Source organism: Hemitrygon akajei, chromosome 10 (genome assembly GCF_048418815.1).
Source record: "Hemitrygon akajei chromosome 10, sHemAka1.3, whole genome shotgun sequence".
In the NCBI taxonomy this organism is placed as follows: domain Eukaryota; kingdom Metazoa; phylum Chordata; class Chondrichthyes; order Myliobatiformes; family Dasyatidae; genus Hemitrygon; species Hemitrygon akajei.
In genome coordinates, this window is record NC_133133.1 from 114,703,527 (window position 1) to 114,720,656 (window position 17,130).

Genomic DNA, 17,130 nt, shown 5'->3' on the forward strand with positions numbered 1-17,130 from the left:
CCCATATTTCATATTGAGAAGTTGTTTTGTCACATGTACATTGCAACATAGAATGAGATGCATCATTTGCATCAACAACCAAAGATGTGCTGGAGTGGCCTCCAAGTGTTGTCATGTTTCCAGTGCCAACATTGCATGCTCACAGTTTAGTAACCTCAATTAATCCATTTGTCTTTGGAATTCATACCAACTGCAGCTATAAATTGCCTCCTTTTAATTTGTAACCGTTTCCTCTCATTTTAAGACTCTCACTAGTGGAAACACCTTTTTGCCCATAGAACTGCTGCTCATTGAATTTTTTTTGTATTTGCAGCATTCTCTGTAAATTCCAGAGACAGTTGTGTGAGAAAATCCTAGGAGATCAGCATTTTCTGAGATACTCAAACCACCCCGCCTGGCACCAACAATCATTCCTTTAGATTAGTCACTTTGGTCATATTTCTTTCCCATGCTGATGTTTGGTCTGAACAACAACTGAACCTCTTGATTACGTCTGCATTCTTTTACATATTGAGTTGCTGCCAGAAATTGGATATTTATATTAACAAGCAGATGTATGGGTGTACCTAATAAAGTGGCCACTGAGTGTATATTTCTTTTGATTCTTGTGATAGGACTGCCCTCTCATTGCAGAAAGTAGTCCCGTGAATTCCTTTCGTGGTATGTGCTTTCAGGGATTTGTTTTTTATGCCCAGTGTCAGGGGAGAAGAGAATGGCTGGATCTTGGGTCATGTTGGCTGACTTATTGAAGCAGTGAGAGGTTTAGACAGAGCCCGTCGAGAGGATGCTGGTTTTCATGATGTGCTGAGCTGTGTCTACAACTCTCTGCCATTTCAGCAATCCCAAGCACACTTGTATGTCATTTGCACACATGTTGATGAATTCTGGTGATTAACAAAGTACATATGCTTTTTTCCCCATCTGAAAATGAAGTGAAAATTTTCAGCAATGAAAATAAAATGCTGCCAATCCTGTTTTAAAGGGTTTAAATGAGGCTATCTCACACTTTATAAACTTGTATTTGTCAACTAGTAATCATCTTGGTCAAATTTTTGTTTACTGAAATGTTCAGTCAATTTGGATATCACAATGAATCAGATGAACAAATAATTAACTTAATTTCTAGGATAAATAGCTAATTTGATAGTTCCATATATAACTGGAGTTTTGTAAAGGAAGGTTAAAAAGCTTTAAAACCTGAAGTTTAACTTCTGTTTTTTTTTTCCCTTCCAGAATGACAGGCTTTCAAGGTAAGGTTTTTATTTTATAACCTTTCATCAAAGTTGTGTTTAATGTCATTTGCATAGGTGCAATGAAAAACTTATTGCAGTAGCATCACAGGCACCTTACATCACATTTGTAGTGTTCACAAGAAAAAAGTAAATTAGACAAATAATACACTATCTTCACAAGAAACACTAAGAATAAACTAAGTCCACTGTAGTTGCAAAGTGTTGCTATACAGTCGGCCCTCCTTATATGCGGGAGATTGGTTCCGAGACCCCCGCGGATACCAAAAAACAGGGATGCTCAAGTCCCTTATTTAACCTGTCTTTGTGCGGTGGTCTTTAGGACCCAGCAGAACCCCAGACTTTACTTAACCTGTCTCAGTGCAGTGGACATTAGGACCTGGCGGTGCAGCTCTGAATTCAGTGTTTCTGTTCACGAAAATAATCACGATCACTGTTGAAAATAAGGTGGAAGTAATAAAGCGATCGGAAAGAGGTGAAACGCCATCGGTCATTGGAAAAGCGTTAGGCTACGTCGGTCAACGATCGGAACAACTTTAATGGAGCATGTGAAAGGCCCTGCCCCGCCTGAAAGCTACAATTATTACTAAGCAACGCAGTGGTTTAATTATTGAAATACGTATGTTTCTTAAGTGCTTTATATGCACAGAAAGGTAAAATATGTACTATATACTAAGAAAAATGTTTGACTAACTGACACTAAATAATATCAAATGTACCTGTTCCGACTTCAAATCCAACTTAAAGACGGACTCAGGAATGGAACTCATTCATAACCCGAAGACTGCCTGAACTTTTAAGTCATTTCTAGATTACTTATAATACCTAATACAATGTAACTGCTATGTAAGTAGTTGTTATACTGCATTGTTTAGGGAATAATGACAAGAAAAAATAGTCTGTACAAGCAACGAGTGCTGGAGAGAGAACTTCCAGGTTTTCCCGATCCGTGGTTGGTTGAATCTGCGGATAAGGAGGGCCGACTGTACTGAGTTGTTAGGGTTGTGCTGGGTGCATGCCTGTGGTGTACGTTACAGGGGAAGTGTAAGTAATTCAGTCTTTAAATGTAATTGAGGAGTGAGCTTGTTAAATTCATGCAAGTAATATTTGTTTTCAACTGTACTGGAGAGAAGATAATCGAAGGTGATTGGGACAGCAAGTTTCTTTGCATTGGGATTTGTGTGTGTGCCATCAGATTGTTCTCAGTATTATCTGATTGTGATACTATAAATGCAACATTGGTTAAATTTGTCTTGCAGGTTTGACACTGGAGTTTCTAGTACTGCACATAATGAGGGCTCTGACCTATTGTTTAATCGAACTGGTTCGTATAAAGAAAGTAAACTAGCACCTCACAGCCGAGTTGAAAAGGAAGATGCATTGGATTATAAGAAGGTGACTGCTGAAATGTTAGATTTGTGCTTTGTAAAAGGGTTTAACTCATAACAAACATGCCTGTGGCAAAGCAGTTTGAGTTAGAGGGCTATAGGTTAGTAGGCTCTCTGCAGGATGTAATCCAGACACCAACTCCACATTCCAATCCTGTGCAGCAAGACATAGGCACAAGCTGAGTGGTAGCATGTTACACCCATACTGCACAAATTCAAGGCAGTGACCAACTCCATCAAGAGAGAGTCTATCCATGTGATATTCCATGACGTTACCATCATTGAGTTCTCCATCTTGAATGTCCTGGATGTTGCCACTGACAAAATCTTACTGAATCAGATGTGCATTCTACCTGGTAGAGCAGGTCAGAGACTGTGTATCTTGTGGCCATGGACCAATTCCTGACACTCTGAGCCTTTCCACCAAGTCCGAGGTACAAGCTTCAGAGTATAATGAAATTCTCTCCACTTGTTTGGGTGAATGCAGCTCCAAGACTACTTGGAACCTGCCCCCAGTAGGATAATTAATGGTTTAAACATTCACTTGCTCCATCACTGGTCTTAGTGCATCCATTGCAAAGCGCACTGCTCTTGCTTTGACAGCATCTCGCCAACCTTCCATATCTAGCAGGAAGAAAGGTAAGAGCTGGAGATGCATGGGAACACTATCACCTGCAGGTTATTCTGCAGGTCTTTCATCAGGCCAGAAGACTTTGGAGCAGAACCAGGCCATTTGGCCCTTTGAGTCTGCTGTGTCATTTCATCATGATGGTTTGTTATCTCAACCCCATTCTTTTGCCTTTTCCCTGTAACCTTTGATACCTCACTAATCAAAAACTTATCAACATCTGCTCTAAATATACACAATGACTTGGGCTCCACACTCACCTTTGGCAATGAATTTCACAGATTCACCACCTCCTGGCTAAGGGATATCCTTCTATACTTGTTTTAAATACATCCTAAGTTTTAAGTACATCAGTGCTTTTATAATGCTTCTGCCCAATGAGAGGGCTGCAGTAGGTCAAGAAGTGTACTCCCCACTGCCTCAGAGTCACCAGGGAATGGTGAATAAATGCTGACCTTGCCATTGATGCCCAGGTTATCCATTTGATTCAGAAGCCGGATAGTTGAAACTGTTCCTGAACTTGGTGTGTGTGGGGGACCTAAAGCTCGTGTAACTTTTGTCCAGTGATAGGCAAGGAAAAATTAATAAAAACACTGATATTTTGGTCAGTCTGAGAATGTTATGTTGTTGATGTTAAAGGTGCCAACTTATGAGGTTTTTCTGGTATCCTGGGGTAACAGTATCTCTTAGCTAATGCCATCATCAGGGAGGAGGTACTGGGGCTTGGAGAGACAAACAATGTTTTTGGAGCAGCTTTTACCCCTCTGTCAATAGATTTCTGAATGGACCATGAGCCTATGTATACTAACTCACTTCGTTTTCTTTATTTGCGCTCTGTTATATTAATATATATATAAATATAATTTTAATTTATAGTTTTTAAAATTGTGTATTGCACAATTATGCTTCTGCCACAAAATGACAAATTTCACACCTTTTGCTAGTGATATTAAACCTAATTCTGATTCAGATACCCAATTACCATCAGTTAATCCTGATGAACGGTCTTGGACTGAAATGTTGACTGTTTATTCACTTTCATAGATGCTGCCTGTGTAGCTTTCTCTGTGTTGTTTTTTTTACGTAGTTCAGCCTAGTTTTTGTACGGTGTCATGTAACACTATGGTCCTGAAAAACGTTCTCGTTTTTACAATGTACTGTACCAGCAGTTATGGTCGAAATGACAATAAAAGTGACTTGACTTGCCTGACTTGTTGAGTTCCTCCAGCATTTTGTATGTGTTACTCTGCCATTAGTAGGATTTGTCTGAGTGCACATTGATAGAGTGGGTCCACAAGTGGCAGTGTTTGGAATGCTGTTTTGTTATGAAAGTGCAAGGTTAATATATGTTCGATTCTGGTAGAAGTCAGCAATTTCTGCAAAAGAAGTGCAATTTGTTGGAATGAGCAATTTAACTTGTGATACTTGGATATGAGATTTTGCTGCTGCTGTAGCTAATCTCCTGGTGTTTTTTTTTTACACAGCTTTACGAACAATTCCTAGCCGAAAATGAAAAGCTTAAGGCAACTCTACATGACACAAACCTCGAACTGGCAGAGTTGAAAGTGCAGTTGGAAAAAACAACACAGGTCTGTTCAATTAAGTTACTTTGAAAGTAGAAAATCTAAACTACAGTATTTGAAAACATCTTGTGATCATACTAAAATATTGAACCCTAATATATACCAAGAAAAATTGTATCCTTGTATGTGCAGATTTAATTCTTGCACTGCATTTGAAGTTTCCATTGATGAAATTGAATATTTCTGTGTCGAAGCCGCAAAGCTTTCAGTTTCTTTTGTAACCATAGATACAAGTGATGCTCCACAGATTTATCAGTGTTAAACTTTTACATAGAGCATAGAACAATACAACACAGCACAGGAACAGGTCCTTCAGCCCACAATGTCTGTTGCAAGCATGATTTCAAATTAATAATTCCCTTCTCCCTGCACATAATCCATGTCCATCCATTCCTGACATATTCATGTCTAAATTCTACTGTTGTATCTCCATCCATCACCACTCCTGGCAGCCCATTCCAGGCCTTCTGCTGCTCCACATGTCTGTTATGGCGAGCCAAACAGCCAATACCTGCTGGTGAGCTGACAACCAATTCCAGGCTGACTTTCACTGGTAGTTGTTCCAATCAATGTCTCAAATGTTCTTGGATAAACCACTTAAATAGTAGTGGACTTTGGAATGTACAGTTGAGTTTTGAGGTTTGTGGTTGAGTTGTTTTACTGAATAAAGGAATATTTTGTATTCTGACTTGGTAGAAGTATGCAAAATTATGAGAGCTTTAGATAGGGTAAATGCAATTGGGTTTTTTCCACTGAGTTTGGTAGATACTAGAAATAGAGGCCATGGGTTAAGGGTGAAAGGGGAGCATAAGTTTCTTCACTCAGATGTTGGTGAGTGTGGTATGAGCTGTCAGTAAAAGTGGATGCGGGTTTGGTTTTAATATTAAAAAGAAGTTTGGATAAGTACATGATTGGAAGGATCCTATATAAGGGTTAATGGGACTAGACAGATTAATAGTTCAGCATCTACTGCATGGGCTGAAGGGCCTATTTCTGTGCAGTTGTGGTCTATTATCTATGACTCCATAATCTTCAACAGCAGTATCAATTGTTATTTTTGGAATAAATAATTTAAAAGAATATTTGCAGGATTATGAAGAAATATGTTTTGTGTCGATAAATTCGTGAAGAAGGAGAGAATTGAGGGCTAGGTAGGATTAGCACAAAAGATGGTGTTACTGGGACAGAGCATCCCAGAAAGATAAGTTTGTTTCCCTTTGGAATATGAAGAAGGGTTTTTAAGTTTGCAGTACTGCTGGACTTCATTCAATGCTTCCAGGATTGCGGAATGTACTGGTGACTGAGATGTCTTGGTTCCATGTTAGAGTTGGCTAACTAATTCTAGATGAGGAATAGTTGAGATGCCTGCTAGCTTTTTCTTGATGACAGTGCTTATTCTGTGAAAACCAGCTTTGCATTTACAGACTGCCATTCCAACAGACACCATCTTCTTCGAAAGACTGGCCATTTCCTCAGGGTGATTATGATGACTTTAAAGCATCCAAGTTCATAACCTATGATGACATTAGTCGCCATTACCAAAATTACCAAAAATTCAAACATTTTAATTATTATCAGTGTCAGTTTTATCTATTTATACTATAGTTATAGGCGAGGAAACACACAAATTGACGATGAGATGCTGTATTCTATCGAAACAGCAATTTCACAGAAGACTTGCGTGAAATTCTACAACAGCAGCTAGATCAATTTGAGGTGGCCCAGCCTGAGTTAATTGAAACATTGACAGCAGTGAGTCCAATGCCGTCAGTGAACTCGTGTGACTCAGCTGTTATGTCCATAAACCTCCTCCTGTTCGATGTCACTGGGCATTAGGGTTGAATCTTGGTTTAAGCATTACGAAGAGATTGCCAGTAATAACTCATGGAAAACATACACTTCACTCCGAAAATTGGGTATTGCTGAAGATGAGTGTTATTTCAACTTCATTTTGCTTAACAACTCGCATAACCTATTGTTTGACGAAGCTACCCAACAGCTGGTGAACATTTTTTGGAAGGCAGTCACCTCTCTTCAGTGTTTGCTACCATTGCCTAAAACTCATCAAAAATGACACCGATTACTTCATCGCGTGTGCAGTGCATATGTCAATCATGAATATGAAATGTTCAAGCTGAGTAACGTGAATAAATCGCAGATCAAATGTCTGATTTAGATTTGCAGGCTTCAGGCACCTGGCGATGCAGATTTTTGCAAATGGTTCCTGGTGGGTCTAGAGCAAGATCCTGATAAGACTTTACAAGCTGTCACTCCAGAATGTCTGTGTTTGATGTCCCTGAAACATTATTCTAACCTGGTCAGACAAAGCCCTGTCAATGCAGTTTCCAGTGGCCCATGCATCAACACTCCAAGTGGCCCAACACTGCTGGTTGTAATTGTGGAGCATGGCATTACACAAGAAACTGCAAATATAAGGAACATATTTGCAGCAAATTCCAATGCTGTGGTCACAAACAAGGCTTTTGCTGACTTTCACTATCTTCTTGGCCAATGAAACACAAGGACAAGAAGTTTCAAAACCCATTAAAATGTACAAAGAATTTAATGGTCACGTTCAAATTTCACTTTGCCCCCAAGAGAAAATATGTCAATGTATTAATCAACGATCAGTTGGTCAAGAGCTACAATTCAATACAGTTTCAGACATCACCATTATCTTCAAATGCATGTGTCAAACCCTTAGATCTCCACTGCTCAAATCAACTCATCAGTCCACCTGCAATGCATCAGTGGAACCCTTTAGCTGATGGGTAACACACCCCATTGGCAGTTTGCCAAACAGACCAGCCAGATCAGAATGTCCTTGGCATTGACTGAATGGACAAGCTTACTCTTTGGAACATCCCCCTGGATGAGGTCTGTATGAAGATTTTGGCCGTGCAAATTATGTCATTCGCCGCCAAACCATCAGAATGGGAGACCATACAACAACATCTGGAGCAGCACTGTGCAGCAATTTTAGGTTGCTGCATCAAACTGCAAGCAGAACTCCATCTCCGTTGAGACACAGTTCCAGTCTTCTGTCCCATATGTTGCCTTACCAGTCATGGAGCAAGAGCAAGATCGCCTGCAACAAGCTGGTGTGATCAAATCTGTCAACGACTCATATTGGGTAGCTCCAATAGTAAAAATCAAGAAAGCCAACACTAAAGAGAGGTTATGTGCAGACTTCTCAACTGATCTCAATGTGGCTGTGGAGACATACCAGTACCCATTACTGATACCGGCAGATCCCTTTGCAAAGTTGAACGGTGGATACCACTTTGCAAAGTAGGCCTGACTCCAGGTAGAAGTGGAAAATTCACAAGAGCTTTCCACCATTACATCACATAACAGGTTGTTTTCCTTCCTCCATCTGCCTTCAGTTTTCCAACAGCTTATAGAAACTGTGCTGAGTGGTATTAATAGTGTTGGTGCTTACCGCGATGACATCAGACAGAGCTCTTGCCAGCACCTGGACCAAATTGTGAACAAACTACAAGACTTTGGATTGCGATCTCCGGCAGAAAAACGCATCCTTGTGAGGTTGTTGATCAAATATCTGGATTGATCATGGTTGAGGACGGTTGTTAGTCAGAACCCAAAAACATCACTGCTATCTTAGATACCAACTTCCACCATCAGATGTCAACACTTTATGATCATTTCTGGGCATGATCAGTCACGGTTTAGCATTTCTCACAACAATGCAACAGCTGAGGGAGCTGCTTAATGCTCTGATCAGTAAGGGAGCCATGTGGAAATGGTTCAAACAATGCTAGGAGGCTTTTGATCAGGTGAAGAATATGCTGTCATCTGATCTTCTCATGATGCATTTCAGCCCAGAGTTTGTCATGTGATGGAAGTGCCCATCTATGAGATGGGGCTGTCATATCCCATATTTTTCCTGACGGCTCTGTAAAAGCTGTCATGCATGCAACCAGTTCACTGACTACAGCAAAAAGAAACTGGACAAATCAAGGAAGAATTAGGAATCATCTTTGCTGTGAAGAGGTTCCAAAAGATGCTTTATGGCAGATCACTCTCCTTACTGATCACAAGCCACAATTGTCCATCTTCAGGTCTAAGAAAGGCGCTAGAGTATGTAGCTAACTATCTACAAAGGCAAGCAATGAAGTTGTTCACCTATGACCTTGAAAGCAAGTACATATCAGCCCAGGACTTGGTCAAGCAAATGCCCTCTCTAGACTTCTAAATCAGCAGGTTTCTGAAAATGAAAACTTAGTTTGGCTGTGGTTTCAGTTGCTTAGAAATTCAACCAGGTTGTATAATTTGCTCCTAAAGGTCTTCTGGTCATGATTGCCAAAATTAGAGCAGAAATGGCTGCAAATCCTCCTCTTCAGTGCATCTCCAGATACCTCATTGATGGATGCCCAGTGAAGGTTGAGGAAGATGTTGTACCCTGCTACCAACATCGTGCATCACTCTCAACTGTGAACTCCAACGTAATGTTTGAGACAAAATGGTGATTACACAAACACTTCGATCAAAGGTACCGAAACAATGCAGGATTGTTAAGTACCAAAACACTGGAGTCATCCAGGCATTAATCGAATGAAAGCCCTGGGAAGAGGCATTGTGGCCGGGCATAGATGATGATGTCTCATCCATAAAGTGCTCTATGGCATCAAAGAATCCAAGAAGAGCTGATCCACAGCCGTTGCCTCAGGCAACCAGACCTTGGTGTTGAGTACATATTAACTTCGCTGCCCCAATCTGTGGGTGTTCCTATCTTGTCTCGTGCTGATTCCAAATGGCCGGAAGTATTTAATAGGTTCAGTAGGTTCAATTTAATGTCAGAGAAATGTATACAATATACATCCTGAAATTCTTTTTCTTCATAAACATCCCCAAAAACAGAGGAGTGTCCTAAAGAATGAATGATGGTTAAATGTTGAAGCCTGAAGCCCTCCTATGCATAAGCAGCAACAAAGCGATGGCACCCACCGGCAAAAAAACCATCTGCACCCTTCACCGAGCACTCAAACGTGCAGCAAAGCATCAGTAAAGATACAGACTTACAGTACCCTAAAGACTACTCGTTCATCCAGTAATTCGACATACCACAGGCTGTCTCTCTCCCACTAATAAAGGAAAAGGAGGTGACCCCATTTCACAGCAAGAGGGAGACATAACAAAACAATTTGCTGATTTATGGTGTTAAAAGTCTGTTGTGTCCATTTTACTGAGCTCTGTGCCCAAAGATCTTGGGTCTCTGGGCACACAGCCGGCTGCTTTCAATTTTCTGTGTATTCCCACAGCACACCAGTTTTCTGTGGCGGCACTGACCTCGAATCCGCCTGCCTTCAGAGCCACGAAAATTCGGCACCCTGAAGGCACACTAGTCTTCCAGGCCACGTCCTTGACATATTGAAAAACGGCCAGTCGTGAGGCCTTGAGAGCGGGTCCCATTCCCACAAAGAACTGAAGTCAGCATGTAACTCCAGGTCATAGTCTTCAAAAGAACTCTGAAAAGGGAAAAAAAGAGATATTAAAAATAGAAATAGAGCTGTTTCCAAAGAAGCAAGCAAAGGAGTTGCCATTAGGCGCCATTATCCTAAGCTCCGCCCTCCATTGATCTCCCTGTTATTTTTGAAGTTGACGATAACAGAGACAACCATTCAACAGCGGCTGCAGATCTTCGGCCTCTTGGATGCTGGAAACACTTGTTCCAGACTACAGCACTCAATTCAGTTCACAGCAGTTTGCTGCATTTTGCCAGAATAGTGGAATTATATGCATCTTTTCACCCCCATATCATCCCTAGTCCAACGGCCAAACAGAGAGGCTTGTGGATACCCTCAAACGATAGCTTCTGAAATCAAGAGGGGAAGGAGTGTCGGCTGAGTCTCTCATTTCTGCTGATATATTGAATTACACAGCAACCAAGCTTCGAAGATGAAGTCTCCTGCTGTAGCATTTTTGGGAAGGTAACTGCACCTGTTGAAGGCAATGCTGCCACAGTGTCCAACATCCAAGACAGCAAATGGTCAAATGCACAAGGACAGCCACACAGATCTTGGTTGAGGAGTTCGATTTACCCTGACCAAAAGAAGCACCTGTGCCAACAGCCACAAACAACAACAAGTCAAGAAAGTGACCGCCTGCAACCACGTAGAAGGGCTGATTGCTAGCATTAGCTGGGTGTTCCAATTCAAATCCAACAGGTAATCTTCAAGAGGGAGGTGTTATGGTGATCCATAATAACCAATCCCTGGCTGTCTTTCATTGGTCATTGTTCCTATCAATGTCTCAAATATTCTTGATAAAGGATTTAAACAGTCATGCTCTAGGATGTGCTTTTGAGTTTTGAGATTTGTAGTTGTGTGGTTTTTACTGAATAAAGGTTTATTTTTTTATTCCAACTTTGTTCCATCTCCTGGCTTCGTGGCTCACCAATAATTATAGGTGAGTGAACACAACATCTTCTGTTAATTCAAGTGTCATCGGTCGTAGAACATTACAGCACAACACAGGTCTTTCGGGCCATGGTACTGTGCTGATCTTTTAACCTACTCTCAGATCAATCTAAACTTTCCCTCCCACATTGCTCTTCATTTTTTTTCATCCATGTGTCTGTCTAAAAGTCTTTTAAGTGTTCTTAATATATCTGTCACTATCACCACTCCTGGCAGCATGTTCTATGCCCCCTTGTATTAAATGTTTCTCCCCTGAGAAAAGTGTCTGGCTGTTTACTCTATCAATGCCTCTTATACACCTCTATCAAGTCTCCTCATCCTTCTTCACTCTTAAGAAAAAAAGCCCTTCTTCGGTCAATCTATCCTCGACATTCTCTCGTTTAGGCAGCATCCCAGTCATTTTGTACAATGTCAGTTAGTTACAAAGATGATATTAGAAAGGTGTTAGGCAGTTTTCCTTGTACCATCCATACGTATTTAATTCTCTAATGTATTTCTTCTTGGATTTCATTTATGGTTCTTAAAATGACTGGCAGTTGGAATTGATCAGGTATAGGCCAGACTCAGCAACAATAGCAATTCCTTTCACAAAATCAGTAAATAAGTTGTTTTCAATATTAGAGTCATAGAAAAGTACCGTGCAGAATCAGGCCCTTTGGCCCATTCATTCTGTGCTGAACCATTTAAATTCCCATTGAACTGCACTGAGGAGCCATAGCCCTCCATACCCTTACCTATCTAAACTTCTCTTAAACATTGAAACCAAGCTTGCATGCACCTTGTGCTGGCATTTTGTTCCACACTCTCACAACCCTCTGAGTGAAGAAGTTTCCCTTCATGTTCCCCTTAAACCAGCGGTGTCAAACTCATTTTAGGTCACGGGCCGGATTGAGCAAAATGCAGCTTCATGCAGGCCGGATCAGTTGGACGCATGCGAACTCAGCTTTCGTTGCCTCCGTTTTTTCAGCCTGCTCTCATGTGTCTCAGTCTCTGCTATAACTACAAAGTGTTTCACTTTACAAATTCCGTTTCTTATGAAGAAGACTGCCAAATAAACACTAAAAACCCTGAAAACCTGGTACCTGAATAAACTCAGCATTAGCCATATCATACGCCTTAGGCGCTTCGATTACTGGGGCCAGCTTTAATAGTAATTAGATATTATCTCGTGGGCCAAAGATAATTCCACCGCGGGCCTTGAGTTTGACATATATGCCTTAAACTTTTCACCTTTCATGTTTAACCCATAACCTGTGGTTGCTGTTGCACCCAACCTCAGTGGAAAAACCCTATCTTTCCCCCTCACGTTCTAAGGAATATGGTGCTAACCCAATCAATCTTTCCATATAACTCAGATCCTCCAGTCCCGGCAACATCCGTGTAAATTTTCTCTGTACTCTTTCTTTTTTAAAAATCTTTTTATTAATTTTAAGCAAACATAAATGAAACATGAATACAGAGAGTTTGAGAGTACATAATAGGTTAAAGTATAAATACAAATAGATGATAATCCATATATAATAACCTCCCAAACTCATAGTAATTATGAAAAATGGAGTAAACAAGAAAAAACCCCACCCAAAAAAAGGGAAAAAAAACCTAACCAACATGGGCCATTGCATTATGTCAAATATACACAGTAGCGTCAATAACTCTGTACCTCCATCCAAATAATTAAGGATAATAAAAGTAAGGTTTAGGAAAAGTCAGTTTAGCTCATATGAAAATGTTGAATAAATGGTCTCTCTAAGTTTCTTCAAATTTAACTGAAGGGTCAAAGACAACACTTCTAATTTTTTCTAAACTCAAACAAGAAATAGTTCGAGAAAACCACTGAAATATATTTGGAGGATTAATTTCTTTCCAGCAGTAGGATAGATCTTCTAACCATTAATGTAACAAATGCAATCATCCGCTGAGCTGAGGGGGATAACCAACTATTATCCACCATTGGTAAGCCGAAAATTGCAGTAATAGGATGCGGTTGCAATTTGATATTCAGAACTGTTGAAATAGTACCAAAAATATCTTTCCAATAATTTTGCAAGCAAGGGCAAGACCAAAACATGTGGGTCATTCTGAAGTTGCTTCATTGACATCTGTCACAGGTTGGATTAACATAAGAGTAAAATCGAGCAAGTTTATCCTTGGACAAGTGAGCCCTATGTACAACCTTAAATTATATTAAGGCATGTTTAGCACAAATAGAAGAAGAATTGAGTAATTGTAAAATTTTCTCCCACTGCTCAGTGGGTATAAGACAATGAAGTTCTTTTTCCTATTCCTTCTTATTTTTTTCTGATACTTCTGGCTGTATTTTCATGATCATATTATAAATTATGGCTACTAAACCCTTCTGGCAAGGATTCAGAGCTAAAAAAATTTCCGTAATGTCCATTGGACATAATTTCGGAAAAACTAACATATTATTCAAGAAATTTCTAACTTGCAAGTATCTAAAAAAAAAGGAGTTTTAGGCAAATTATATTTATTAGATAGCTGTTCAAAGGACATAAAAATTGTTGTCTAAAAATAGATCACGAAAACATGTTATACCTTTTGTTTTCCATAATACAAAGGCTTGATCCATAAAAGAGGGCCGAAAAAAACGTTAGATATAATAGGGCTTGATAAGATAAACTTAGTCAAGCCAAAGAATTTATGAAACTGAAACCATATTCGTAATGTATGTTTAACTATAGGATTAGTTATTTGTTTATTCAATTTAAATAAAGCAAAAGGAAGCGAAGATCCTAAAATAGAAAACAATGAAAAGTCCTGTACAGATTTATATTCCAAATTTACCCATTGTGGGCAAGATGCTATGATCGATTCTTGTGTCCAAAATATTAAATATGGAATATTGACTGCCCAGTAGTAAAATCTCAGGTTTGGCAAAGCCAAACCACCCTCCTTCTTAGGCTTCTGTAAATATTTTTTTACTTAATCTCGGATTTTTATTCTGCCACACATACAGGGATATTTTAGAGTCAATCATATCAAAAAAGGATTTAGGAATAAAAATTGGTAATGCTTGGAATAAATATAGAAATTCGGGTAATACTATCATCTTAATAGCATTAATTTGACCAACCAATGACAAAGATAATGGGGACCACCTGATAACAAGTTGCTTGATTTGGTCAATTAAAGGTAAAAAATTAACTTTAAGTAATCCTTATGTTTCTTGGTAATTTTAATACCCAAATAAGTAAAATGATCTGTGACAACTTTAAATGATAAGTGTTTATAAATTGGAACTTGCATATTTAATGGAAATAATTCACTCCTATTAAAATTCAGTTTGTAACCAGAAAAGCTACTAAACTGAGCTAACAAGGACGAAATAGCAGGAATAGATCTCTCAGGGTCAGATATATATAGTAACAAATCATCAGCATATAATGATAACTTATAAGTCCCTTCCCCACGGGTAATACCAAAAATATTAGGTGATTCACGAATGGCAATGGCTAAAGGTTCCAAAGCAATGTCAAATAATAGATGACTTAAAGGACATCCTTGCCTTGTACCACGGGATAACTAAAAAAAAAGAGATCTCTGATTATTGGTAAGAACCGAAGCCAAAGGTTTATAATATATTAATTTAATCCATGATAGAAATTTCAAACTGAAATTAAAATTCTGCAACGTATTAAATAAATATGGCCATTCAACTCTATCAAACGCTTTTTCAACATCTAAGGAAATGACACATTCTGGTATTTTAGATGAAGAAGTATAAATTATATTAATTAATTTTCTGATGTTAAAAGATGAATAACGGTTTTTAATAAATCCGGTCTGGTCTTCAGAGATAATTTGAGGTAATATATTTTCTAATCTAGTGGCCAAAATTTTGGTAAAAATTTTAGAATCTGTATTCAGCAAAGATATAGGCCGATAGGATGCACATTCAGTGGGGTCTTTATCTTTTTTAAGAATTAGAGAAATGGAGGCATCATAAAAAGATTGTGGTAATTTACCTACAGTTAATGCATCTTTAAAAGTTTTACAAAACCAAGGAGAGAGTATAGAAGAAAAGGATTTTAAAAATTCCGCAGTATAACCATCCGGACCAGGGGCTTTACCTGAATTCATTGGAAAAAATAGCCTCTTTTATTTCGGTTTCCATAATAGGTGCGTCTAGAAGTACACTATCTTCTGTTGTTAATTTCGGGATATTCAGTTTTCTTAAAAATTCATCCATTAATGAAGAATCCTCAACAAATTCTGATTGATATAAAGAATTATAAAAATCTTGAAAGGCTTTATTTATCTCTTTATGATCAATTGTCAAAGTGCCATCTCGTTTACAAATCTTAGTGATTTGTCGTCTAACCGAAGCAGTTTTCAATTGATTAGCCAATAATTTGCCAGATTTATCTCCATGTACATAAAAATGGGTTCTAGATTTAATTAACTGATTTTCAATCGAAGAGGATAATAACAAACTATCAAACACGAGGAAATCTGCTGATGCTGGAAATTCAAACAACAACACACACAAAATGCTGGTGGAACACAGCAGGCCAGGCAGCATCTATAAGGAGAAGTTCCTTCGTCAGGACATAACAAACTATGCACCATTTGAAGTTCAACTCTCTCTTTATAAAGTTCTTTACTGGGGGTCACTGAATAAATCTTAATCAATTTCTTTAATTTTATCGACCAATGTTAATATTTCAGTATTAGTTCGTTTCCTAACTCCAGCAGAGTATGAAATAATCTGTCTGCAAATAAATGCTTTAAAAGTGTACCATAATGTTCCACTATAGATGTCTTCTGTAGAATTTGTTGAAAAAAACAAATCAGTTTGTTGTTTAATGAAGTTAAGAAAGTCTGAGTCCTGCAGTAGAGTTGAACCTCCAAGATTTAGCATTAGAAGATGAATCCATTGTCTTAATAGATAGCTTCAAAGGTGCATGGTCAGAAATGGTAATGGAATCATATTTACAATCAATAACCTCTGTAAGTAAACGATCAATAAAGAAGTAGTCAATTCTTGAATAATTATGATAAACATGAGAAAAGTATGAAAATTCTTTATCGTTGGGGTGTATGAATCGCCAAATTTCAGAAATTCCAGAATCAACCCTAAAGGAATTAATAAGAGAGACCGATTTATTTGGAAGAGCTTGGGTGGGCTTAGATCTATCCATTGAAGGATTTAAGCAACAGTTAAAATCCCCACCCATTATCAACATGTACTCATTTAAATTAGGAAAGGATGTAAATAAACACTTAAAAAATTCAGGACAGTCAGTGTTTGGAGCATAAACATTAACTAAAACAACTTTTTGATTTAAAAAGTGAACCAGTGATAAGCAAAAATCTACGTTGTGGGTCCAAAATTGTTTCATAGTGTATGAAAGAGGTTGAAGAATCTGTAAAAATGGAAACGCCTCTTACTTTGGCTTGGGAATTCAAGTGATACTGTTGGTATTTCCAAAACCTAAAAAAAGCGTTGACTATCCACCTTCCTCACATGAGTCTCTTGTACAAAGATAATATTAGCATTCATTCTGTGGAATACTTTGAATTTTTTCCCCGTTTGATCGGATGATTTAAACCATTAGTATTCCAAGAAACAAAATCAATAATCTTATCCATATTGCCAGTATTTATCGCATAAGGTTTAAAAAAAAAGATGAACTCATGAACCCGGAAGAAGGAAGTAAGGTCAAGGAGGAACCAGAAGTTATGACACTCCAACCATTTTTGTAGTTTCGAGTCAGCCCATGAAGTAGAATTAATCAAAAAGCAAGCAAAAAAAAGAATCCCCCTCCCCCACCCTCCAAACCCCAGGGAAAAAAGCCAGAAAGAGGCAAGCAGGCAAAC

The 17,130-nt window shown here is 38.6% G+C and overlaps 1 protein-coding gene across 10 annotated transcripts in view; it reads left to right on the plus strand.

The window, feature by feature from the left end:
* The window catches only part of ppp1r12a (protein phosphatase 1, regulatory subunit 12A), a 238,327-nt gene that overhangs the window by 187,404 nt on the left and 33,793 nt on the right, over nucleotides 1–17,130 (plus strand). For all 10 annotated transcript variants that reach the window (XM_073058779.1, XM_073058782.1, XM_073058781.1 and 7 more), the window contains 3 exons: nucleotides 1,234–1,250; nucleotides 2,510–2,645; nucleotides 4,751–4,855. In XM_073058779.1, coding sequence (XP_072914880.1) covers nucleotides 1,234–1,250; nucleotides 2,510–2,645; nucleotides 4,751–4,855 — 258 coding nt within the window. The remainder of the gene's footprint in view (nucleotides 1–1,233; nucleotides 1,251–2,509; nucleotides 2,646–4,750; nucleotides 4,856–17,130) is intronic.